The sequence below is a fragment of the Trachurus japonicus genome, chromosome 12, assembly GCF_045865225.1.
Source record: "Trachurus japonicus isolate A0001 chromosome 12, Traja_1.0".
NCBI lineage: Eukaryota > Metazoa > Chordata > Actinopteri > Carangiformes > Carangidae > Trachurus > Trachurus japonicus.
The window spans coordinates 25,391,711-25,419,070 of record NC_140918.1 but is presented as its reverse complement, the minus strand read 5'-3'; the positions used below and the strand labels follow the sequence as shown (position 1 = coordinate 25,419,070).

The 27,360-nt window shown below is 44.4% G+C and overlaps 1 protein-coding gene across 1 annotated transcript in view; it reads left to right on the top strand.

The window, feature by feature from the left end:
* LOC146977602 (ephrin-A5b-like) overlaps nt 1-27,360 on the top strand; it is an 84,708-nt gene that overhangs the window by 51,814 nt on the left and 5,534 nt on the right. The window contains exons 2-4 of the mRNA XM_085793951.1: nt 16,591-16,883; nt 26,906-26,971; nt 27,120-27,200. Coding sequence (XP_085650077.1) covers nt 16,591-16,883; nt 26,906-26,971; nt 27,120-27,200 — 440 coding nt within the window. The remainder of the gene's footprint in view (nt 1-16,590; nt 16,884-26,905; nt 26,972-27,119; nt 27,201-27,360) is intronic.

The window sequence follows — 27,360 nt, the reverse complement described above, 5'->3', positions numbered from 1 at the left end:
AGGGTTAAGATGGCAGGTCCGGCCCCGCTCTGCTCTTTGTGTCTCCCCAGGGGGGAGATGAGAGATGAGAATGCCTGTCATTCAGAGCACTGGAGTATATTTATCCAGCCCTCCACCCTGAGACTCCCACTGAACATGTTTCTATCCCTGTTTGAGCTCTTGCCCTCTCTTTCCTCTTTTAAATCTTTCATTTTCAATTTTCTCTCTGCTCGCTTTTTTTTTCCCTTCTTCTCTCTTTTCACTCTCACATCTTCCTTTGTCTCTTTATCTTTCTCAACTAAGTCATTTACAGATTTAATGAAATACAAGTATTATAATTACAACATGGGTGTTTTTTTCTGATGTACAGTATGTCACAATTATGGCAAAAGTGCGGAGCATCTATTATAAAACAACTCATTCTGTTGGTTTATAATCAACTTACTCGAATCATTAATCTCAAAATGTTACAACAATAATGAAAACAGTCACCTGACCGGCATTTCAAGTTCTTTGTCGTTGCTCCCAGATTTCCATATGAAAATATCAGTGTTCACCACTGTGGACACAAACCACACCTCAAACAGCTTCATTGTTCCCTCTGTCAGGTTGTTTTTATTGAGAGAATTTGGAATAACAATTTGTGAAGATCACCGCTGTCTGTTACCTCTGACAGTTTCCAGTTGGTTTCACCTCATACAATCCCTTTTAAATTGTGTTTTAGAGAGAGGTTGTTTGCTTATGCCGTCCTGACCAATCAATAGTGAATAACATAAACACCCTGCTGATGTGTTTTACAATTCATTTTGATTCACTTACAACAACCTGTACAGCTCCATCCATCTCCTAAACACTTGTTTCTGTTTTATTTTTTCCACTCCTTTTCCATGACTGTAGTAAAGTAAATAAATATGTCAGTATAAAAATGGCATCCCCATTCTGATCCAAATATTTGTGATCATGTTTCTAAATCTGGACAATGTGCACCCGACTTAAACACAATTATGAATGTAGCCTGGAGCCAGGCTACATGCATAATATGCTTTTTGAATCCAGACGTCACAGGTTATATATAGCAACAGAAACCTGTGTTGATTTTTTTTAGAGTAAAAGTACCGTATGTAATGACATTATGTGTTTAAATACATTGTAAAATGTAGTTAGGACCTGATTTACATTTAAACACAGTTATTTAAAACCTGTTGGAACAACATCTTTGGCGTATGTAACCTGGACGTGGCCCCTTTCAAACATACACACACACACACACACACACACACACACACACACACACACACACACACACACACTCTGACCTGAACATCAGGAGTCAGGAGTGGCCTGCTCAGATCTCTCTCTCTCTCCATGTTTCTGGCTCAACAAATCATCTCTTTATCTCTACTTTTGGCCTCCGTTCATACATTTTTCACTCTCTCTGTTAGAGCTCTGTTGCCTTTGCCAAATCTTGATTTCTCTCCCCCTTTTTTTTTCTTCCTCTCATTTTCTGAATCACAAACAAGGGCAGGCGATGAGAGAGTCGCCAGCAAAACAGTGAGGCAGGGAGGAGAGGAGTGCTGCTGCTGCTGCTGCTGCTGTGTGTTGCAGTCTGAATAGCAGGCTAGTATCTCTACTCCAATAACAATTACATCAAGTGGTGTGTTAAATGAGGTGGCCCAAGGTTCAGCGGCTGGGGCTAATCACTGCAGTCTGCTCCCTGAAACGCAGGCAGAGGGGTGGATTTGGTTGCCGTGAAATGCTTAATTTAACCCAGGCGCACACGTACTACGTGTAAAAAGCACACACGCTGGTGTTGGGCGAAAAAGGAAAAGAAAAAGGAAGTTTCACACGCCGAGATTGTCACAAAAACAGATACACATCTGTCTCATGTCTCCTTCCCTTTGGGCCGAGGTGTGGAGGTAAAAAAGCCGCCCGCCTGTGTTCTCAGAGATGGAGATCGGGCCGGCGGTGAGGTGATCTATCAACAACGGCTCTATCTCTCCTTTATGGCCCACTCCATCATCACATCGAGCCAGTAAATCCTTCCTCAAACCGACGTACAGCCGCTGACATGTGGTTCCCATCTAACCGATCCCACAGCCCAGATTCAGCCCAGGTGACGCTAATCGTGGCGGGGGGAAACGGCAATGATAGCCGATCCGGGGTCAGCGGTGGAGTTGAGAGAGCGGCGGACAAGGCTGACGGGTGTGTGCGAGGTTCTCTAACACACACAAGGTGGAAGGGCGTATAGATGAGTAGATACAAGTTGGACGTAGTTTGCTGGAACCGTTTGAAGGCTGTGTTTGTGAGTGGGCTCGGTTTGGTTTAATGCTGCTCAGCTGTCGGACAGCAGCTGCTGATATTTCTCTTGGCCGGTCGGTCCGCCCCGTCCCGACCCATCCACAGTTCTGCTGCTCTCTGCGGCCTTTTGCTCAGAATAATACGAGCTGTGTTGGCAAAGTCCATGTCCATGTGGGCGGATAGATTTTTATGGTTGCTGTTTTTCTTAACTTTTATTTATCCATGGGATTTTTTTTTTTTGGCAACGCCCTGCTTTAAGATCACAGTTTTGACCACATCACCACCTACACTACGGCCTTCAACTGTTAGACACACTCCTGAGAATTTGTGTTAGTTCCAATTCCTAAATTCTTCCAATTATCAATTACTTAAAGGGCGAATTCACCCAAATAATGTTGTATTGTTGTAGAATTTCACTCAGCGAGATGAGTCTCTGAGATGGAGGTGAACGGTGCTGGAAACATTTGATATGACAATCTCAAGAACACTGTGAACAGATCTACTGTCTTCTAAAGAAACACTCCCTGTGGATACTGACAGACAGCTCAGTGAAAAACATACTGGGTGAAATTTAAATGAATCTCAGTCTTGAAAATCTCCAATATTAAAGGGACAACGAGGAGTTTCTATTCTGTTATAAAAAAGTCTCACATTAATGTGGATGAATCTCCGCTACCCACACTTGTTAATGGGCCCATTTTCGATGAATATATCGTTCTGTCTCTATCGTTATTTTGTTATTATTAGTGGTGGCGGAGATGCTGGTCGAGCCGACCAGTGTTTTTTACTTTCGGTTTCGCAACGAGTCATGAGAATAACACAGCAGAATCGCCGTTCATGGTCAGAACTACGTCGGTATGTGAACCTCTTTGAACCTCTGACTTTAATTATTGATGAATGAAAACATGAGTCTGTCTTGCGCCGGTCAAAAGAATTTTACGGTGTGCGCGGAGGCTCATATATGTAGTGTGAAAACGCTTCGCTTTTCCAAAACTCCTCGTTGTCCCTTTAAATCTCCATATCTGCTCTAAATAATCTCTGTATCTCCATATTTTTTTTCCCTTTCTTCTCTTTTGGCATAAGTTTTATTTCTTTATACATCTTAAGAAAAGAAAAGTTGATTATTCATGTTTTGTTTTTTCTACTTAGAGTAATCAAAAGAAATAATCCTTACAGATTTGATGTAGCGTCCATAAGAATTCAAATTTGGTGGATTTACATGCAGTGAGCATGCAGCGAAGAGGATTGTTATTCTTCTTCCACATTTTCCTGCTCAGACAGGGATTCAAACCAGCAGCCACCTTCTAAACCTTCCTGCCTCCTCCACAGTGTGTGTGTGTGTGTGTGTGTGTGTGTGTGTGATAACAGTTCTGTAACACGTGTTTGAAATTTGGGAGCCTCTCAGGTTGATTTTTTTTTTTTTTTTTTGCTCCTCAGCAGTAGGAGACGCTTTTATATGCATTGAAATGCGCCGGCTGGACGTCCCAAAAGACAGGCCATTACACCTCCCCGACTGCACGCCTCGCACTGCGCTGAATATGTGAATGAGGAACATGGCCTCCGCCGGCGCTGATGCCGGAATGCTGCGGCGGGTGTGAATATGAAATACGGCCTCTTAAGGTGGAGCGCTTGAATCCGAGCCCAGGAACTTCTAAAGGCGGCTGGTGTGAATCCGAGCCGAGCCTCTCTTAAGGCGATATGTGCAGATCTGAGGCTCTCCGGTTTGCCTCCTGATGGATGAGACTGTGACAGCCACTCTGTGTCATGGGGAAGGGGGCAGAGGGGCGTTATGGGGGCCCAGCGGGGGCAGATTGAGCAGACCAGGTGGTACGGCTTGGCGCTGGCATGCGGGGCACTCGGAGGGCGCTTCTAAGTTTAGCCCTTACATGATGTTACATGTGCTGTTTTTCCTGGGCCTGCTGTCCGGCTCCTGACTGGTCTCTCTCTCTCTCTCTCTCTCTCTCTCTGTGCAACACACACTTCTTTCACTGGCTTTGTTCCAGTAGTGTGAGTATGTGCGTTAAGTGTCACACTTAATATAATCCAACGCTGTCACACATCACACAGAAAACTTTGTGTAAAAACATGAGTCGTGTTAATATCTCGTTAATTCAAACCATGAAACTTTCAATATGGAAACACGGTGTCTGTCTTTAATATATAAACCATTAAGCTTAGTCATGGATGTTTCCTCTGATAGTAATAAAAACATAATGAATCATGATGAAGGTTTGTATCCACCTTAATCCCTGCCCCTGTAAACAGCTCTAATTGATAACAGTTCCAGGGTGCAGCCTCGTACAACAGCTTTGTTCAAGCTGTTGCTGGGAAAAAATCACATTGTGATTATTTTAGCAGATATTGTAATAGTGATGTGAGTCAGCGGGGATGGTAATATTGATGTTTATGTGCGCTCAGAGAGAAATTAACTGAAGATGCGTTCACACCGGGCCGCTGTGGCTCTTATCGCCCCCTTTGTTATCACTATATCGCTCAGCTGCAAACGCTCGTCAGTTTGGCACAAATCAACAGACTTGAGTTATTCGGTGTCCACTGCCATGTCTCTGTGTATACACCGGGACCAATCAGCGTTGAGCGGCAAGCGACTGACGACCAGAGAAATGACGTCGACTTGGGATTTATCATCTCGAGCGATGAGCCTGAGCAAATATTCGCTCCATCGCCCATTTGCATTGACTTAATACGTAAACTCATCGCCAGCGAAAAAAAACGCACCTTTATTGAAATATGTTGTTGATTCGACTTCATAAACCAGGTTTATATGAGTTAATTTAAAGGTTTTGTTCTTAACCTGCCTCACTTTATTTTCATGTTCTCAGCTCCTAAGACAATCATCAGCTAAGTTCAGCTAACTCACATTTTAACCTACAGTATATAAACCAGTTCACAGCTTGTTGTTGGATTATAAACTTTTGAATTTGTATCAATCTTAAAAACTAAAAAAACCTCCCCTTCCTGTTTTGCGATAGTCTTTTCCCTCTTGTCAAACCGTACCACTGTGATCCTTTCAGTAGAAGCATCAGTACAACAGAGGTCGTCCTCTTACACCTGTATCCGCAGCAACATGCCCATACCAACGCTACACAACACAACTCCATGGCTTTTTCTGTAAACACAGTCTATTGTGTGTAGAGAGGTGGGCAGGAATACAGTCCGGTCCTCTCTGATCTCCTGTCACTCAGCTGACAACTTGACAGCAGATCAGCAGAGTATTTCCTAAAATGTTTAAGTGTTCTCAACTTTTTTTTTTTTTCGGCAGCAGACTCTTGACGGACCACCGCGATGTGTGAGTCACAGTCATTTCACAAAATTACAGAGGTGAAACAACAGGGAAACCTGACTGCCTGTTTAAAACACTTCTCGTATTCTGCTTTTTTCTGTGACACACTCACTGATTTTATTAAATCTAGAAATTCAAGCAGGTCTGGAACGTCCACCTCCGTTTTTTTATCTTCTGTATATAATACAAACAGCCTGCTGAGGCCTTCATCCTCCTCCTCCTCCTCCTCCTCCTCCTCAATTACTTGACCCTTGCCTGGCAGGAAGGCCCCTTGAGAGACTCCCTGTTGTCACCCCCCCCCACTGTGCTGCCATGTGGGAGCGCTGCCTTGCTGCAGAGTTACGTGTTGCATTTGTCCATATAAATACACAGAAAAGAGAAAAAAAATCATTTTAGTCCAGAGTGACACGTCCCAGTGTGAGTGGACACCGAGGGACTCTCTGTGTTTGTCAGGGTGTCTTATTCAAAGGCTTGTGTCGGGTTGGGAGCCATAGATGTAGCAGGACTGTGCAGTTGACACGTTGTCAGTGAAATTGGGCCAAAAAAATAAACACAGAGCCATCACATACACACACACACACAGACCTCCGAGCTCTTATGGCACCTATGGGAGTTTTAAATTGAAGATGTGCTCTTTCCCACTCCCTCTTTCACATCCCTCAAATTTTCTCACATCATTTTGGCTTCTTCTTTCACTAGTCAATCTTTCACTTTGTCACTTGAAATTTTTTTTTACTCCCTCTCTCTCTCTCTCTCTCTCTCTCTCTCTCTCTCTGTCTCTCTCTCCCCAAACCTTGAGTGTAATCCTCTCTCGCCCTTTCTCGCCCCCACTCTCTCCTCAGAACCTTGAACACAACAAATTTTCCGAGTCTGACTTTTTAGCATTTCACCATCTCCCCACAGAATGCCTATTACTCAACCAAGTCAGCTCCACCACACTTTGATGTGTGTGAGACCTCACTGGTGGATAAGTGCTGGTGTTGGTGTGTGCATATGTGTGTGTGTGTGTGTGTGTGTGTGTGTGTGTGTGTGTGTGTGTGTGTGTGTGTGTGCGCAGTGTAGCTGGTGTGTGAGAGAGCTTTGCAGGCTTGTCATGGGCGGGTGATTGAGTCCAGACGTTGTGGGTTCCTCTCCTCACCGCCCCCTCCCTCTCTCTCTCTCTGGTTGTGGGTTCAGAGTGTGTTGGACCCAGGACGGGCGGGGCCACGGCTCCCTGGGGTGCAGTAAAGTGATAGGGCAGCACAGGGGGCTGGGATCGCCCCTGGAGACGGAGGTCAGAGGTGAGAATCTAGGCCCTGCAGAACCAGGATCAGGGCCATGTTAGTCAAACATGCTTCAGGTGGGGCCTTCCTGCTGTTGCTGCTGCTTAGACTAGCACACATCTGGGTTTGTGTGTGTGTGTGTGTGTGTGTGTGTGTGTGTGTGTGTGTGTGTGTGTGTGTGTGTGTGTGTGTGTGTGTGTGTGTGGATGTTCAGACACCGGATGTCTCCACACATTTCTCTATACATTCCTCTTTGGGGCCAAATTATATTGTTCTTCTGGTTGAATTCTCATTTTTGGTGTTTTCCTAGAAGTTTTATTTCATAAGGAGATATATTTGTAGCTTTCCTCTGATTGGTTGGCTGTGTTTAATAAAAATAGAGCAGATTTCAGGGAAACACTTACTGCAGAGAAACCATGGTGGGTCTGTGTAGGCGGGGCTTGGGGCGTGGCAGACTGGTTTGTTGTGACATCACAAAGTTACAAAAATCCTAAGGGGTTTTAAGTCTCAGTGTCTGAATACAGGCTGTGTGCAGCATGCAGCATCACAAAAAAAGAATGAACAAATGTTGATTACTAAAAGGACTGTCCCATCTATACCTAGAAAGACATGGCAAGTAGTTAGAGTGGTTATACGGCTCTGTACATTTGATTTTCCTTTCTCAAGCCATTAAATAAGAACAGTGGATCAAGCCCAATAAGTGTGAGCAAATACAACCCTCATAAACACATTGGCTGTGCTTCTGACTTTAGCTGAGTTGATTACATAGCTCTTAAACTTATCTACTTGTTTAGAAAAACAACTTCTTTTAAGTAACTTCTAGGGCTGCGACTAACGATGATTTTCATTATTGATTCATCTGTCAATTATGTAAATGTTTAATCGATTAGTTGTTTGGTCAATATAATGTTAAAAAATGTTGAAAAATGTCAATCAATGTTTCCCAAACCACAAGATGAGGTCCTCAAATGTCTTACTCTGTCCACAAACCAAAGAGATATTCAGTTGTCATAAAGGAACAAAGAAACCATAAATATTCACATTTAAGAAACTGAAATCATAGAATTTGGACTTTTTTTCTTTATAAAAACTACCTGAACCTATTATCAAAATAGTTGACGATTATTTTAATGATCGATTATTGTTTGATTAATCAATTAATTGTTGCGGCTCTAGTGACTTCATAGAACACTACAGACACAGTTGTACCAAACAAGGAACTTTTAGTAAATAATCAAAAAGAGGATGAAGAGAGGCAGAGCAGGACGACAGAGCAAGAGAGCGAGAGAGTACGAATCCAGTTTAGTCCAGTGAAATGAATGAAGCATGAAGTTTGTCATGGGGAACTGAGTTTTTTTAATAGACCTCTTAAACTTCACCTTCCGTCCCTCGGCAGCTGCTGAGACAGACGATCACCTGCGCTCAGACACTGACCAAACACCATGCAGCTCTCAGGCTGAATAATGGGCTGTCACTAACCTCTGACCTCAGCTCAGAGTCTAAGGTGTCAGATCGATATCGGCTCGAGCCCGGCCGGCCGGCGGCTCGTCTGACGACAGGCAGCTCCGATCGCTCTGTGATTGTCTGTGTGCTCTTGCAGGATCGTCCACACTAAGCTTAATTAAACTCTTATTAGGTCAGTAATGTATACAGAACCATCATCAGCAGTCACATGTAAACACAGTGAGATGTAGACGTAGCTCCATGTGTGTCGCTCCTACACCTGCCTGGCAGGTGCTGATGGGACTATTTCAGTGAGGTTATTTTAACAGGACCTGCTCCTGGACTCCTGCAGGTCTACATTGTGCCGTTAGAGGAGGTCTTTGTGTGTGTGTGTGTTCCCACATGTGTTTCTGCATGAACACACCCGCAGATACGAACGCTTGTTTGTCAAAAAGCAGCAAAATCTGTGGTCGGAACGACGTGTTGTTGTAAACCGGCGTCATGGCAACCCGAACAACCATCTTTGGCACAGAGGGGTTTTATGAGTCAGTCTGTCGGCCCCTCAGGGTTTTACACTGACTGAATGACGGAGCCCTGCTGTGTGTGTGTGTGCGCGTGTGTGTGTGTTGACTGACACTAACCCCATGCTGCTGCTGCTGCTTTGACCTCTTTAACACCAGAATAGCTTTGTCAGTAATTAACCAGCTCCGTCCATGTAGGACAGGATGACAGGGGGACCATCACTTGTCTCACTCACTCCGTAGACAGGCCGAAATATTCACCTTAAAGGGTCAGTTCACTCAAAACTCTCACGGTCTGCTGGTTCTCATTTCCAGTAATAAAATACCAATAAATGCGTATTTAGTTGGGTTTAAAGGGCCATGCCGCAGATTTTACACTAGGAAATCAGATGCAGATTTGCGCCCCCCAAAAAACTATACTTTTCCCATAAACCACCACTATAAGAGACATCTGTGGAACATCTGGAGCAGTAAACAAGGTCAGTTGTGAATTTTTTACCCCATGTAGGATTATAATTGTTTTATTTGCGTGCGATTCGTCATCACAATGTAAAGGAGTAGAAGAAAACAGAAGTTGCCAGCAGCAAAAAAAAAAAAACACAAAACTCAGAACATGAACACAAATCCAGACGCCAGGAAACATTCTTCGTCTCTGCATCAGGAGGGAGAAATTTTCATTCTAATGACCGGGAGCCATGAGTCATGTGATCCTGTAATACATCCATGGAATGGGTTTGAAAAACATGAGGCCGCCCCAGAAGGGTCTAATGAAGGCAATTGTTTAGTTGCATCAGTGGAACCGTAGGCCTGAAGTCAGGATATCTCAGCTGAATCCACCTGTTGTATGGAAACATGCACAATACCGAAGCCCAGGGGTATACTGTAGCTTTACTTTATTTTACTTTACTTTACTTTACAAGAACATTCATATTTTTTTGGGAAAACTTAAGTAAATATGTTTTTTTATAGAAACTTCGTCTTGAAACGTTTTGTAAATGATGGACCTTTGATTGAATTTCTGGTGTTTACATTCAAAAGGAACGTAAAAAAAAAAGTAACATTGCAAACATCAAAACATCTCTCAAACTGTAGTCATTTGGCTTCAGTTCACCAAGTTCCCAGTGTTTTTCTCCCCGAGCGCTGGTGCTCCAAGTAGAAAAACAACAGGAGCTAATCATGCACACAGACAGAGATCGGCCTATACATGAAGCTTTACATAACACACACTGTGCCTGTGTGTCCGCCTGGCACACAGAGCGTCTGCAGCTGCACGAGTTACGGAGGACGAGTTAGCGATTGGCACAGTCCGGACCACCAGGATCCCTGAGACCAGCGCGCTCCCACTTTTCCTGTCTCTGCTTCCTCTCTTTCTCTCTCTCTCTCTCTCTCTCTCCAGCCTCTGTTTTATTTTCTAACTACCTGAGGTGCCTTCCCACAAGCAGCAATGTGTTTCCAATCTGAGCCCATTTATTCGCCTTCTCTGATTCGGTTTCCAGCAAGAAAAAAAACCCCTAGAAACAGAGAACTGTCTATACTTCACGGGCTCCATTTTTCCCATCTCCCTGCTGTCAACGCCCAGTCCAGACCGAGCCCCCTGGCAGGCACATTTAAATACGCTCGGTGTGTATGTGTGTGTGTTTGTGACTCCACAGACAGATGTGTGTATATAATTAGCCAACTAAGTAATAATGGCTTTAACCTGCCAGCGGCGAAAAAGCCCTGAATGATGGTGCATGTGGAGGGGAGGGTGAGCGGGATATCCCAACCCCGAGGGCAACGGGATGATGGACAGACAGACAGACCCCATCTGGTGACATCATGTCACATGATCAAGGCCCGACTCCCCCCTTTTTTGGCCCCATAAAGAGTTCCCCCTAGAGGCCGTGAGTTGGAAGAGCAGCTTCTAACAGCTTGTTTTTCTACACTGGGGTTAGTACACATTGGTGTGTGGAGGAGTAAATAGAGGGGCTTGATATAGAAGCAGCATGAGGTCTGTGGTTTATGTGCTCTCTTGTCTTTCAGTGCAGATATTATCACTGTGTGTGTGTTAAGACAGGAGCTTCATGTGTTTCTGTGGGCTCAAAGCATCTCCTCTTTTCTTCCTTTGTGGAATAACCCTGGGAAGCTGCCCCTCGCCTGACCCAGCTGTGTTCACCAGGAAAACAACCACAGGGTGTTATCCTCTTTCTCTTCTTCTCTCAACTTTTTTTTTTGCATCTCCACCCCTTTCTTGGTCCCTGTTCTTCTTCCTGCTCATCTCTTCTCCTCTTCTATTCCTCCATTTCATTTATCTCCTATTTTCTAATCTTTTCTGTTTCCTTCTGATTTCCTCTGTTTTTTGTTCTCCTTTCTTCTTCCCCTCATGCTTCTTTTTGTTCTTCCTTCCCCCTTTCTTCTATTGTACTTCTCCTTTTCTCACCTTGCTCTCTTGTCTTTCCTCTCCTCTCCTCTCCTTTTCTTTTCCACTCACTCTGTGCTTGGGAGCGAGGAGAGCCTCTTCTACCCCGATTCTGTAATTTTTACTTCTCTCTCTGTTTTCTATCCTCTTGTTCTTTACTTCCTTCTCTCCATCTCCTCTCCTCTCCGCTCTTTTCTGTTTTCAGCTGTACTTGTTAGGACTGCAAAACTGTCACGGACAAACTAACTAATTAGTTTTTCTTCTTCCCTCTCTTCACTTCTCCTCCTTCCTCTCAGGACCATAGCTGCCACTGAGGACACTGAGATGTTGTATTTTTTCTGGGAATTTGTAGGTTTTACCGACCTTTGGGGATTAATTATTTCTCGCTGTATTTTCCAGTATTTTTATCCTTACTATATATTTATATTTGACAGCTTTAATGTCAGCGAAATAACTAAAAATGACTCACCTGAATATGTGTCAGGTGTGTCAGAAGAAAGCACAACACTGACTAAAATACCATAAATAAACATACAGTATATACCAGCAGTAAGACTATTTTTCATACATGTCAAGAAAAAATATAATCACCATTTCCTCTGCAAATTTAATTGTCGGCCACATGGAGAGAGGTCTTTGAAACAGCGTTCAGACCCTCATGTTGTGAAATGAAACGGTTTGTGGTTCTGCAATTTTCTAGTAATTTCCTAAAACATTTCATGGAAAGAGCTTCATAATCTGGCAATTGAAGACAAAGTTCCTTCACTCAGAGTTTAGTGACTGGAGTTGTGTTTTTTAAGCACTTGTTGATTACCAGAGGAAACTTGCTCAGAATAAATTCTACTACCACTAATGGAAGAGGCTGAAAAAAACCCAAATGCTGAAAAACCATAGAGAATAGTAATCCTGTTTTTTTTCCCTCTTTTCTTCTGCTCATTACCACCCACCGTCACCATCACCATCACCACCCCCCCTCTCTCTCTGTTTCTCTCCATACTGGCTCTGCCATACCTGCGTTGGGCCAAACACACCAGATGGGGCTGAAGAAAGTAAACAAGTGTGTGTGTGTGTGTGTGTGTGTGTGTGTGTGTGTGTGTGTGTGTGTGTGTGTGTCTGTGTGTGTGTGTGGGGAGGAGGGGGGTGACTGACTGAAAAGAGGGATTATCCATAGATGTGTGCTTTGTTAAGAGCTCCAGCTCCTGATTCATTGATAAGCCTCCACTAACTGGCTGAGTAATTCAGCCAATCAGGGATCATTAATCCCCAGGACAAATGGATTTAGGATTTAGGTGCTTTTATTTTGTTAATGGCTCGTTGCGACACATTTTTTTCCTGACAGTTGAACTGCTGAACTGCTTTTATTTTTTTCCGATCAAAACCCTGAACTCTCCTTAAGCCCCCCAAACCACCACCTGCTGCTCAGAACAACGCCAACAGGAAAACACAACTGTTGAAATTGCCTCCATCAGCCCCATGGAAGGCTTAAAGACTCACTAAACAGCCCATAATGGCAACGGTATCCAGGGAAAAAAAAAAAAATAGGTGAATAAATCTTGCTGGAAATGAAAATGAAGAAATGCTGAAGGTTTCTTGCTCGCTAAATGAACGAGGGTTTCTCACGCCTTGGGCCAGTCTACGGAGGGAGGAGGGTGGTTGGTTGGTGGGTGTTGGGGGTGTTGATGTGTGGATCAGAGCCTCAGTGTGGAGATCAGAGCGGAGATCAGCGGGAGAAAGTCTTTGGTCAGCCTAATTTAAAGAAGAAACCAGAAGACAGCGAGAGTGGAAATGTCATCTCCTCACATCTTGAGCGGAGCCATGTGTTTATAGCTCTGCGCCTCGGCAATATTTCATCTCTGCCACTCAAAAAGCTTGTTGCAGCCTCCATCTGGCAAACATCTGGAGCGTGTGTTGGTCCTCTCTTGCTACTCCTATTGCGCATTTTATCATCTTTTGTAACACCTCCAGTCCATATTTTAGCCTCTTGGCTGCGAATGTTTGACACGTCTAGTGATCATAAATGAATAGCAGGGGGAGAAAAAGGAATGGAATAGGAAATTGACAACTCTACAAAATACAGTTTATTTGCATGTAAACAGGGATAAATGTTGTTTCAGGTGTTGGGATGATTCGTTAGACCAAAAAATGTCAGATGCCTGACAAATGTCTTGTATTTGGGACATCACATGTTAGTTGTCTTACTTTTTGATATCTGCCTGATATTATTTTATTTTTTACTTATTTTCTATGGTTTTATTTGGGTAGAGTTTGAAACTTTTGCCTCCATCCCAATATAAAGGAGCTGTAGAGATTTTTTTTTTTTTTTTGTGGTATTAAAAGTTTCCAAATTATATTTTTAAATTCAAGAACAACTTGTCTTCCCCCCGAAAAATTCTCTGGATAATCCCCAGAAGTGTCAACAGTGCTTACAGGATGGGTTGATGCCCCGAGTAAACACTGCCCCCGCTCCAGTCACAATCTGAATGTATCTGAATATAAATATCCAGCTCTCAACGGGGTCGTCGTCACTTTCAGAAAACTTTTTTCCCCCACAGTTCTCGCTCCGAGGTGTTAGTTAGAGATTCCTCTTAATCCGGACTAATCTCAGTTGTTACTCCTGGGTCAGGTTTGATTGACAGCCCCTGACACTCGCAAGGTTAAAGTTAAACATTTAAGGCTTAGGACAGACGTGGGAGGACAAAACAGGCTGTCCCACAGTGCTGCTGGCTGAGGACATGATACCGTGGAGCCGGTTGACCCCTGGTAGACAAAATATCCAGCCAGCAGCTCTGAAACTGAGGCTGAGGGAAGCCATGCTGTGCCTGCCTGGAGCCAACGCGCTCAGCTGGTGCTGCAGGGGGGGAAAGAAGAAAAAAAAAAAAAGAAGTGGGAGAGAAAACAAGAGCTTTGGTTTCTCGTTTGACCAGACTATAATTAGAGAGAGAAAAAGATTAGAATACGGCTGACGGTGCCACAAGACACCCACACACCCCACTATCATGTGCGCGCACACACATCCGCTCAGTTGTGGCCCCTGCAAACCCAGTAGGACTGCCACTAATCCTGCAGCACATTTACAATCTGTGTAATGACAACTTGATACCCCCGGCAGGCCGCAGCCAGCCCAGCACACACCTCTCTTTATGCTGCTCATGCCTCCCCGAGCACCAAGAACGTACATGTCAGCTGCATGCGCCTCCCTCCACCCCTCCCCTCCTGCCACACCTGGTCTCAGATCAGCTGACTTGTATCCTCTGTTCTCTCAGATGAAGAAGAGCAGGAGTAGATAATAATATCTGATCCGTGGCCGGTGTAGCCCAGTGAAATGTCAGGGTAACCCCCCTCCCCCCTCCTTCCCTCCTCCTTCCTCTGCTCCAATGAGGTCACTCGTATCGGATCGTCAGCCCCACTGCGTGCTCCAAACTTCTAGCTTTGTCTCCCCTGACGGTCCTCACTGTGTCAATGAACAGAGGTGGAGTATTGAAGACATCCGCAGTATGTCAGTATGTCAGTGATACCGGACCGCGGGCCATTAGCAGCTACAGAGACATAACCATCCGTCCGTCCAGGCCTAATCTGTCTCCGCTAAAAGCCTCAGAAATGCAACCTTATACGGCGCCTATGGGAATATGTGCTTCCAATCACGCTCCCCAGGAATGAATACCTGGCATATCTCCTCGCCGCACTCCCTTTCCCTTCTTTTCTCCTGTCCACTCGGTTTACAGTAAACAGCAGGCGGAAGATCTCGGGGCTCTTTCAAGGCGATGCTTGAGAACAGGCCTCATTTTCCCAGACTCCGAGATTCCACAAGGGGCTCCTACATCAAGCTGTCATGTTGGGCTAATGAAAATCTCATTCTACTGAGGGATCCTCTTAAAGCTGCTAAAGGCACATGCTAACCAGGGGATTAGCCCTGTAACGCTAGGGGACTTTAATTTCAGCACCAGTATAAGTCATCACTTGCAGAGCGCTAACATTGATATATGGCTTAGGACTGACTAGCGTGTGTCGTAAGAGGTTTCTGTTGCAGGGGAGGGTGGGGATTCATTTTAGTCTCACAAGAGAGTCAGGATGATTGAGACTGACATGATGAGAGTCTGTAAACAAAACCAGAGGAGTCGTAGCCTCAATGTGTCTCTCAAAGTCCGGCCTCAGTTTTGCAGAGCACATACTGTACTGTACTGTAAGGCAGATTTTCCCTCAGCCGTGGCCTTACTACGAAACTCAAAGTATCACGTGTTGTCAAGGTTTGGAGTACGCCTAACACTGTGGAGAATGCATTTTCGACGAGCACAACGGTGAGAGAGTCCACGGACCAATCAATGAGAAAATATCTGCACACTCAAACAGCTGCGGCTGATGTGCCCCTGAGCAACACGCCGCTTCAGGGTGTCTGAATGTTCAATGTGTTCAAACCGCAGGAGGCTGCTGCAGACACAGAGTGTGCATGCTCAGCGTGTTTTCACTGGATAAATAAATCATTAGAAAGGTCAAGATCGCCGATCACATGACCTCGCGCTGACGCCATGGTGGGAATTATGCTTGCATGTAGAACAATCACCTCATCCCATCATAGATTAATCATGGTGGTGTTATTGCTGACACAGACAAAAAAAAAAAAAAACTGCCCCCGCTGTGGTTTATAAACACAACCAGTCCCAGTCATGTAACCACAAGTGGTCAACAGCTTCTGTGGTGAGAATGAAATCACGATTTTTGTGAAAATATCTGTCACAGCCGTTGACCTGAAATCTAGATTCAAGCCAGATTTAAATCCATCCTGTGGTATGTCACTGTAAACAAAGAGTTTTTGTGTGTGTCCTCTGTTTATCACCACAACGCGGGTGTTTATGTTGATGCACTCGATCCACTTTGTGGACAAGTGTTTCCAGTGTTAGCACCAGGCCACACAGCCTTCACTGGAATAGTGTGAAACCACTGGTAGGAATATGTCTTGCAGTGACCTTGTTCTTGTCTCTGTGCAACAAAATATAGACATACATTAAAACATTGTTCCATAGCACTATTAAAGGTCTCGTATATAAAGGTAGATGTCAATATGTTGTTTGATTATAGGTTTTCGTTCGTTTTGGTTCTATATTAACACTGAAAGTATCAAATGGTTAATCTGCAGAATAATGCACACAGCCTGTATTAGGAAACTCAGCTTTAAAATAAGCAGACAGGACTTCTGTAAAAGGAAACACTCACCACAATTAACTGTTATTCCAGCCCCACCCACTTTTGATCCACCGTCCAACCTTGAAAGATTTGGTTTCTCTGAGTGTTTACATGAGCTGTACTTTTATTATATGTCTCCAGCCAATCAGAATGCTTTACCTGATCCTTATCCTTAACCTCATCTTTCTTTCTTCTTGTCTTCTCCTCCAGGTTTTATCGGGGTGACTACCACATCGACGTCTGCATCAACGACTACCTTGACGTGTACTGTCCACACTACACAGGCCCGGTCTCTGATGAGCGGGCCGAGCGCTACATCCTCTACATGGTGAACTACGACGGCTACAGCTCCTGCGACTACACGGCCAAGGGCTTCAAACGCTGGGAGTGCAACAGGCCTCTGTCTCCGAATGGACCACTCAAATTCTCCGAGAAGTTCCAGCTCTTCACTCCCTTCTCCTTAGGTTTTGAGTTTCGCCCCGGCAGAGAGTATTATTATATCTGTGAGTACGCACCAACCTCAATAAGCTATTTATTTCACTTTTTTTGATACCGACTGAAATATGCCAGCTATTGCCTTGAATTTAGTCAGATTTGTCATTTTGTTTCTTTTTTCAGATAAAATGTTTTCACATTCAAATCAAAATATGTTTTTAATTTTGGCAAGGTTCTTGTTTAGCCTCTTGTGTGCAAATAACATTCATCACTGGAAAACTTTGCTTATTTTGTTAAAAGAAAAAAAAGAAGAAAACTTTTGTCAAACAAGTAGATACCCATAGGAAAAGGTACCCAAAACAAAATGTGTCATTTTGTTATCAGTGCTGGAAGTCAGGCATAATATCAGGACTACTAAGAGACATTCACATTGAGAAGAAGCTCTATCGGACCCACATCAGGAGATCAATATCAGCTTCATTCTTCAATCTGGCAAAAAGACAGCAGCAATGTTTGGGTTTTGTTTTGCAAGCCCTTGGAAAGGAGGGCCGAGCCAAAATATGAGCCAGAGGGAGCAAAACATCTCTGCTGTCGAGGTCTCGTCTGAAGCATCTTTTGTTGCTAACTGGTTAAGCTCAGCTTTCTGCTCCTCGTGAGAAGACTTGGGAAAACAAGCAGCTGGGAAGTCATGTTTTCATAAGTGAAGTCAATGCCCTGAAGGTAAAGAAGGAGAGGGACTAAAAGAGATACACGCAGCTCTGTGGTAGATTTTTAGGAATTTAGCTGACACTTGTGGTCAGAGGAGCTTCATGGGTATTAACAGGAGCAAGAACAGGAATAATAAGGAGAGCAAGTGTCAGTGGAAAGGAGAACTATTTTGGCTTTACAACAAAGTACAACATTTAGTTTTTCAGCCTCCAGAACCAGAGCAGGTGTTTCAGACAATTCATGTGAAAAATACTTTGGCTCATCTGATCGGTGTGAAAGGAAGTTAGGACTGAGAAAGTATCAAGGCCTCAGTCAGACACTGAAACTGAGCCTTAAAACAAGCTGTTTGGACTTTTGCGACTTTGTGATGTCACAGCAAAGCAGTTTCCAATCTCAGATCATCCAACTTCTTAGGCCCCATTCACATGGAGCGCCTGAAAACGCGTGCAAAACGCCAGCTGGAGTGTTTTGCATGCGTTTTTCAAAGCGCTTCTGAGCTCGCGTCTATGGTCGCGTCTGCCGTTACTAAGCAACCAAAAGCGCCTGTCACATTTTTACATTTAGTGGTGTGCTTCTGTCATTTAACCAGGAATTGAGTAAACACAGAGCTGATCAGATTTCAAGCACCGTGAATCCCTCACTCACTGCCGTGTGGAGAGGAGGGAGGCAGGCGAGACGTGAACTCCCTACCTTGTGTGTAATAAAAGTTAAAAAATGCGGTTAAATGTAGTGGTATCACACTGCTGCTACGGCAGCTATGGAGTAGAGATCCGGGCTGGACCGGGGGAGAACTGAGCTGCTGCTTGCCGAGAGGGAGCTTCTGAAAGCAGCAAGCACTGAGAGCCGGGCTGCTTGTTGCTGCTGGTGAAGCAGGTCCGTGCAGCTGATTCTGATCACATGACATGCGGTGCGCGTGCGGCATTCGAAAAAGTTGAGATATTTTCATCTCGGTGCGCCTCGGACACGTACGGAAAAAAAGGCGTCGCTTCGGATTTTGCGCGCAAGGCGCGTGGTTACATTGAAAACAATGAAAACGCTCGCGCAAAAGACGCTCCATGTGAATGGGCCCTTATTCCATCACTCACAAATCAGGCAGCCAGACAAGTACCTCTTGGCCTTTCAAAGCACAAACATGTCTTCTTATTGATTACACCTAAAACACACAAACTTTTAAAATATGGGACCTTTAAAATTAGAAAGCCAAACTCTTCCGCCAATATCCACTTTGTGTCTGTGTGGTCTCCTCCAGACACTGAAATGAAGATCTGTGGGTTTGCTGCGACACAGGCAGGTTTAAGATCACCGTGAAATATTTTCAGTGAACTTTGATGAAGTGGTTGATTGTTAACACACGCTGTTGTCTTTGCCTCATTGATCTCAGGCTGTCCGATAAACGAGCATCTGGACTCACAAGATCATCAAAGTTGTCCTCACGTAACCTGTATTTTAGTTGCAGTATTTTTTGTGGTGATGTATCACCCTTCACTGCATGTTTCTGTTGGACCTCTGCGTTCGCTGGCCAGTCTACGTGACTCCGTTGCATAAAAATCTGACTGTTTAGGGAAATTGCGGTCTATTGTTAGCCCTGCCAGAGAATTACTGATGTTGTTGCAATACTTTGGATGTTGATAAGAAAAATCTGATTGCCTAATTCCGCTTCATTTGCGCGGTTGGCTCTGGCTGATGTGAGACTTAGTGAAGATGATGTTCTTGCAATCTTGGATGATGATTGATCATTCATGGAGAGAGAGAGAGAAAGACACAGAGAGAGGGGAGACAGCCCATATGGCTCTGAGCAGTCTGAGGCCATATGGACTATCTCTCGCTGACTCAGATTCGTGACTCATCCATCAGACCGTTGTTCACCAAAGACACTGTTTTCCTCCTGACATGGGATCCGAGTATGGTACGACATAACAGACAAAGATACCTGAGGGAACATACCATGGCCTTGTAGTCAGAGCATTAACATAATACCAACATTTGTCCTCATTGTGTAGAGTTGTGTAGCTGAAAAAAAAAGGAAAAAGGACTGCTTCAGGAAGTGATGTTTACCCCTGAACTCTAATGTGGAAGTTTCCATTTCCCTCATTCCTCAACACAGGAGTCGCCCAGATAATGTAACAACACTGTAAGTTTATCTCATGGCTATTAGTTTGCATTGTTCCAGATTGATTTTTGAGAAGTCAGAATTTTTTCTGTCAGTCATGACATATGGCTCTAAATACTACAATACCCACGAGCCTCCGCTGCTGCTGAGAAGAAGCTGTCAGAACCTTAATCAAACAAATCAATGCAAAACGATCCTTTGTCTGATTTTTGGTGCAAGTGTGGATGTAGACCGGGTATATTATTTCACTGAAAGTAGCTGCCTTTTGTAACTGAAAACTAGGTTGAAGAGAGAAAACCAAAAAATATTAAAGCCGAGGACAGCGGGGAGAAAAAAACAAAAAACAATTAGTTTAACAAGGCTAAAATGCTGCGCAGACCTGGGGGCAACTGCCGAGTTCATTAGACTCTGTAGGTTCTTCATTACTGTATGACCCCATTCACATTACACGCAGACATTTAATCCATTTTTAATAACAAAATGTTGATCAGTGCAGCTGCTTGGTCTCCTACCAGGTTTCTGACTGAACTGAGGCTCCACAGACCTTGAACCTTCTGCCTCTGAATAAGACATTTTTATAAAGCAGCTGTGTAAGTTTTGTACCAGAGTTTGATGTCTATCCAAGCCCCGCGGCACTCCGACTGTCTTAGCACTTAACATTGTCTGTGCAGACAACAGGACTCTGTCTCGGGCCTATGTAAGTTTTCTTTCATTTGGAAACTTGAAGTTCATATCAATGCGGAAGAAGAAAATGTCTTGCTGTAGTTCAGGAACAACATGTTTTTCCAGATGGACCCTTTTGTTTTTCTTCCCATTAGCATCATCCAGGTCCAGAGACTCTGGCTGCATCACAGTAAACTACTGTAAGTTTTATCAGCTGCTGGTATCAGTGTCAAATTGTGTGTTAGCAGTGTCCTGTTCTAGCAGCGGCTGACAATAGGCGATAGTTAATACCTGTGTTGTACATATAATATGGTTTGGGAATCTGTTAAGTGGCGATGTAAATGACACAGAAAGGGGGTTCATGTCTGCTTGTCTCACTGAAGACAGACAGTCCTTTGTGCTCCTTCTTGGTGATTGTCATGCGCCCCAGGCAGAGGGAGGTGGAGGGGGGTTAGGAGGCGGGGTCAAGTCAAATAGATGACACCTGCAGTTGGCTACAGGCCTGCCCCCCGTCTGGCAGACTGACACACACCCGTGGGGAGGAGGGGGAAAAGCCTGGTGTGGGATCAGTGCGGCGGCTGGTCCTAGGAGGTCAAAGGTCACCGAGATGACGGCGAGGTCTGCGCTGCAAGCTTCTCATGGTCTCGCAGGGCGGCATGTTTTTCTAATAGAGCCGCAGTGGAGCGGGGGGAAGCCTGATCCTAATCTCAGGGGATAGAAATCCAATTTTCAGAGGAGACAGTTGAGAGTCTGGCTCTCCCCGTGTGAGAGGGATGACTGTCTCCCTGTAAAGCCCTTGCGCTTCAAACGCCCGGGTCCCGCTCCGTACAGCCAGTGCAGATCTACATCGATAATGACATGAACCCCGCCAGCACCAGTTCCCCCCGACGGTTTCCTTTTGGCTTCTCGCAGCTGAAAAGCAAAGACAAAGGGCTTTGTCCCCCAAGATAAACCGATCATCACAAGAAAAACACCTGATCCTACAGTAGTTATTTATATCGGAATCAGTGTAATTCACCTCGCAGCTACACTAAAGCCCGGCCTCACACGCCATCCCAGGCCGCTGCGGTGACATGTGCTGCCGAATGCACAATCGCAGGGTTCACACAGCTCATTCGGCACAAGACCGAACGTGCACAGTGTGTCATGATGAGCGTGTTACTGGGAGGCTTACCCTGTCGTCATGACGAGGCGATGTCAAGATGACCCGGCCAGCGCTCTTTGAGTCTAAAGTTGCGCGGCAGAGCTGGAGTTACAGTCATGGCGAAGCTCGGCCACGTTTGCTCCGGGACAGAAAACCCAGACTCTGACCTCAGTGGCAGACATGAGACAGAGCAGGAGAGACAGTTGGATAATTGTGTGTATGTGTGTGTGTGTGTGTGTGTGTGTGTGTGTGTTGAGATCTTTAAAGGTTTGCTGGTGTGGAGAGAGAGGAATAAGGGTGAGAACACGAGATGCAAGAAGAACAGAGTAAGAAGGAAGAAAAAGATCCTGTAACAGCTGCACAACATGCATCTCATACACTGTAGGTACAATAACTTACAGTAATGATCGACCGTGCACCAAGACAAATCAACCAAAAAAAAATAAAAAATCTAGGTCATCCGTAAGAGACGGGCTCTGTTGATATTTGACACCTGCGGGGTGCATTATGCTGCTTACACCACGGTCACTAACCAAAGGAAAACAAGAGCAGCTGTGTTTCATTCCTCCAGAGGCTCAAATAGTTTTATACTTTTAATTTCTCCTTTTATGATCTAAAAACAACTGCTTTTACTGTTGCTCCCAGGTCGGTCTGTGATTGGTCAACAGATCCACCTGATGCAGTTGCACCTATGTAACGTCTGACTGACATCTGCACCTCTGATAAATCTGTCGCTGCTATAAGAATTAGATTTGACGTTAACAGGGAGCCATGGGTGTCATCTGCAGTTGATTGTGGTTTTGGGCGTTAGCGGTAATAGATTCATGAAAATAATTAGAGCCGCCTGTTTGCCACATTAGCTGATAACTGTGAGTTTGATATAGTGCCGCCTAACACATGTGGTCAGTTTAAACCGTGTTTGTTTCAACAGGGAATTAAAAGGGGGGCTTTTTAAAGAGACGTCATCATCAGCGAGGCAGGCGACGGAAAGTGACCCAAAATAACACAGAGCTTATGAGGAGTTCCTTCTTCCTGAAACTACAAAACTGACAGAAGTAATGAGTGGAGGACGTTCATTAATCTGCCTGTTAGTTCACTGAGCTGAGCTAGCTTTTAGCCGTTAGCTCGGGCAGTCTGGGTCAGAGGATGGACGGAGGCGCTGGATGGTTTAACTTCAGCTTTTTAAGGTCACGCAGCTTCACACTCTTACTGCGTGTTAAAGGCTGTTTGATGAAGGAGGCTACTGCTGCCGAGGCTCCGCGTTTGACTCGCGTTTAGGGTTTCAGTTTGGGAATGGGTGACAGCTGATGGCTTTGGATGGAAAATGTGTCATGTTGTTATGCTTATTATTTTCCAGAGAGGAAAAAAAGAAAAAAATTAAAACAGATACACAGGAGTCTCAATTCATAAGTTTGTCTGCACCAACAACTCTGATGACACTGAATTCTGATTTGACACATTTTATCAGGAGTGAGGCATTTGCTTTTAATGTAGCACATTAATGGCAATGTTGGCACTTTTTCCAGTGTGGGCGCATCCTGAGGAAACATACCTGTAGGTTAATATACATGTTTCAACTGGGGTCATCCTATGTTCCACAGCCCTATTTTCCCACAGCCTTATGTTCCCACATTTCTAACTTTTGTTGTCACTGAAAATTAGGCCCTATGTTCCCACAGCCCTTCGGTCCCACCATTGGTTGGGTTTAGGCAATGAAGAAAAGAGTTGGTTAAAGGTACCGTATGTAAGAAATCTAAAGCAACTGGCCGTAAAATCCTCCCAATATGTCACAGAGAGAATAATGTTCATACAACATGTTGAACTCACCAACAACAATAGTACAGCCAGAGTATTCGCATTCAAAATCTTTTTTTGCAGACTGCAAATCATGTTTATGTTTTGAATTTACGTGTTTACATGTTGCGCCACCTAGCCCTCTCTCCCAGTCACGGCGGCGTCAGTGGCATTTCAGCCTCCGGTCTGGTCCACTGAGCTGCCGCTACGGCTGGGAGAAAAAAACAGATCACTTTGTTTTGAATTTGACTGCAGTAACCGTTTTTGGCCACATTCTTACATATTGTACCTTTAAGTTTAGTAAAAAGACCCGGTAGAGGCTGGACAGGCCAGATAGATAGAGTCCAGATAGGTACAGTAGAGAGAGTCCAGTGGGAACATATGGCCTAATTTTGAGAAAAATCTTAGAACTGTGGGAACATAAGGCTGTGGGAACATAAGGCTGTGGGAGAGGTCCGCGGGTATAGTCGCAGTCACGAGGTACCAGGAGAAGACAGTGACGGCGTGTGGCGGCTAGCTGTACTGAAGTTAAACCCACTCACCCATAAAAGACGTGCTAACTCACTTGCCAAGTGGTCATTGGCCTCTTGGCGAAACGCTTAGCATCGTCACCCATGGTGCAGGAGACCCGGTTTGAAACCTGCTCAGGGCAGGCCAAACAACATCGGTCACACTCTCAAGCTAATGCTAATGCTAACATAACACTGTGGGGTCTGCTCATGTTTTTTGACACATGCAGGTCATTTCCATCCCAGTGTGTGAAGCTCACCATGTGGCCTCATTTGGCATTAACCAGTGGAATATTAATCACATTGGCTGATGTGTGTCACATACAAATTCACTCCTAAACAGTCATTTCACAGGTTTGCAGCAAGCTGCTGTGTTTTCTCTCCCTGAGTAGAGCTCTGCATCCTCAGCCTCCTTGTAAACAGGAAATGTAATGTGAAGCATATGCGTCGTTGCTATGGTTACCTGCAGTTTGCTTGGTCTCTTATTTAGTGGATGGGTAAAAAAAGATCTAATTAATTCTAAAATTGTTGTAAAAACAAGAAATCGGGAAAAACCATGTGGATTACTGTTGCAATGACAACATTTTTCTTTTTTTCAATCACTCAATGATTAATCATTTAATCAAGAACTCTTCAGGGGATCATTTGATAACCAAAGCACTGGTTAGCTGCAGTCATAATCTGAATAATTACATTAGATGGATCTAATGTTCTAGATGGGAGCTCCGGACAATTGTTTCTTTATTTCTTCCACTAATACGTCTTGATATTGCCGCCCCTGAAGACGTTCACGCAAGACTGCAGGCGCAGGCTTTTTAATGGAGGGGAGGAGAACAAAAAAAAGTTAGAGGGAGATAACGACAGAGAGGAAAAGGAGACAGAAGGAGAGGCAGAGAGAGATAAAGACAGAGCTTTGGCCAGTGGAGTTCAGAGGCAGAAACTGAGACAGTGAGTTGTCCCGTCTGTTCCCGCCACCGTCGGGGCGTGAGGTAAGTTACTGGACACCCGCTGACACAGACAGAAGCAGCAGCATGATGGACACCGCGTTCCTCCCTCTGCTGCTTCGCTTTCAATATTCCCGTCATAGAGGAGTCTTAAAGACGATTTTTATCTCCTCTCACAGCCACGTGGCATCTGATAAAGTGCCTTTTGAAATAAGAGCCCGAGTCATCTGCGACAGTGGAAACACTGACATGGTTTACTTTTATCCGGAATTCACCGCCGGGGCCTGAATCCATCACATGGAGCGTCTGGGTGAAAGGATAGAAGAGCGAGTGTCTGTGGACAATCTACGGACACGTCTGTGCACAGATGCACATACTCGGGGAAACCACAACCACATACGTGCACGCATGAATGCCCAACACTCAGTCACGAATATCCAAACACACTCCAGGTTGTGTGTGTGTTTGTGAGTCAAGTTGGCAGCAGGGAAGAGCAGAGTGTGGATGCACATGAGGAAAACAGTTGGAGAAAACGCACCGAGGGCTGGAGACAAAATATTCTTGACGAAAGTGAAGACAGAAGTTGAAGTCATTCGTCACAGCTGGAGACACCCTCAGCACTCTATTAGCAACTTGGTCCCCAGCACTACTTGAAAACTAATTAGTTTTGTTAGCTCTGCAAAATAATCACACCAACTCAAAAACAAAAAAAGTTTTTTAATCTTTGCCTTTCACAATCAGGATACAGAGGAAATGAGATTTTGTAGGTGAGCACGCATCTGCAGAAACAGCAGCTTGTGGCCAAATTAGACATGGAAATCTGAGGGTGACATTGAGTTGTTTCATATCAACAATAAAAAAAATAAGGCAGAGATGCTTCCACAGCAGTGTGAGAGTGAGGTTCAGGCAGAGCGAGGTAAAGACAGATAAAGCTCTTCAGACTGCGTTCAGAGGAAGAGAGAGTGGAATACCATTGATGAAGAAACAACCAACCTTGTCGTATTGTTCCTTTCTGCCGCCGAGCTGATGTTTATGAATGAAGATGGATTTCACAGAGTCAAGAGGTCTCTGCTCCGGCGAATGTGAGCAGAGAATGTTGAGTGGGCTTCTTTTTTTTCTTTTTCTTTTTTTTTCTTTTTTACCAGAAACCAGTAAACTTAATTTGATACAAAAAGGAGAGTTTTGTCTCGGCGATGCAGCTCAGACTGTGACCTGACACAGAGAGACAACATGTACCGTAGGGTGTTTGCATCCATTATGTACAGAACACACTGTAGCTAAACAGCAGTTTAACACCACATAACATGTTGTAGACGCTGTAAAAGTGGGTCAGAGAAAGATTCTTCTTCTTCTTCTTCTTGCTTTTTTCTTTCTCTCTTCTCTATTACAATATGGGATAAAAATAAGTAATGATATGTTCTGTCAGCATACTGCTCACATGTTGCCTGTGATTATCACTCTGCTGATGCTGTGGATGAACCTGGCAACCTCTGCACTTTATTGACCAGAAGAGCTCATTTATTTCATCTATCAAAAAAAGCCAGACCTCGTTGAATATTAAATGCTAAACTTCTAAACACAAGCATCTGTCCAAGAACTTTGCTGAAATAAAAACAACATACTAAAATTGGCAAAATTGCCTTTGAAATCAGGAGCTATTTGGATAAAAGAGTACATGCAAATCTAATCAAGTACCAAGATTTGATTTTTTAGCTTGAAAATAATGGTGAATAAAAGATGTTGTGCAGGCAGACATCAAAGCATGGTACTGTCATAATAAGACGATATTCTGCCCAACAGCTTCATATTTCAACATAATCAGTCATATTTGTTCTTTTGTCATTCAACAGGAGCTAATTCAAAATGTTACCTGCCACAGATAAAGCCTAAAAAGTACAAGGACACTTTTATAGTAAATTGTCTCGATTAAAGCTGGTAAGATGTCAGGTAGAATGAGTCTTGAGTTTGTCTATCTAATCTCAGTGTATTTTCTTATATTGTCCGTACGTGACGTAAAAGGTGGAAGTGAAATAATGAAAATGTGTGCAGTAAAAGTGTTTTGTTTCCAGTGATGGTGGAATCATCATGATCTCATTGTTGAGCAGGGAACGCTGCCAGTCCTTTCAGTCTCTAATCACGCAGCCTGAGATCAGATCACGTGAGGCAAACGGAAAAGTGTGGGCAACGTGTTTAACATGTTCGACTCTTGTCTCCGCAGCCTCCATCACCGACGAGAAGGGAAGACGGAGCTGCCTTCGACTCAAAGTCTTCGTCAGGCCTCAAAGTAAGTCACAGATTGTTGTGTCTGCGCTCTGCCCAAGTTTTTTTTTTCCGTGCCGTTGTGCTACCAGCTCGCGGTCGGGCTGTCGAACAAGTGACGTTCCACTTCTCTAATCTTCACATCTCCTCTCTCCCCTCTTTGTTCCTCAAAGACAATTGTGTGAAAAACACTGGGAGCGTGCAGGAAGGGGTCGACTTTGAGGACAACAGTCACAACTCCCTAGAACCCAGAGGTTGGTGGGAATATACAGCACATACTGTAGTCTGTTTATGTGTGTTTATGTGTGTGTGTGTGTGTGTGTGTGTGTGTGTGTGTGCGCGCGCGCGTGTGTGTGTGTGTGTGTGTGTGTGTGTGTGTGTGTGTGTGTGTGTGTGTGTGCGTGTGCGTGAGAG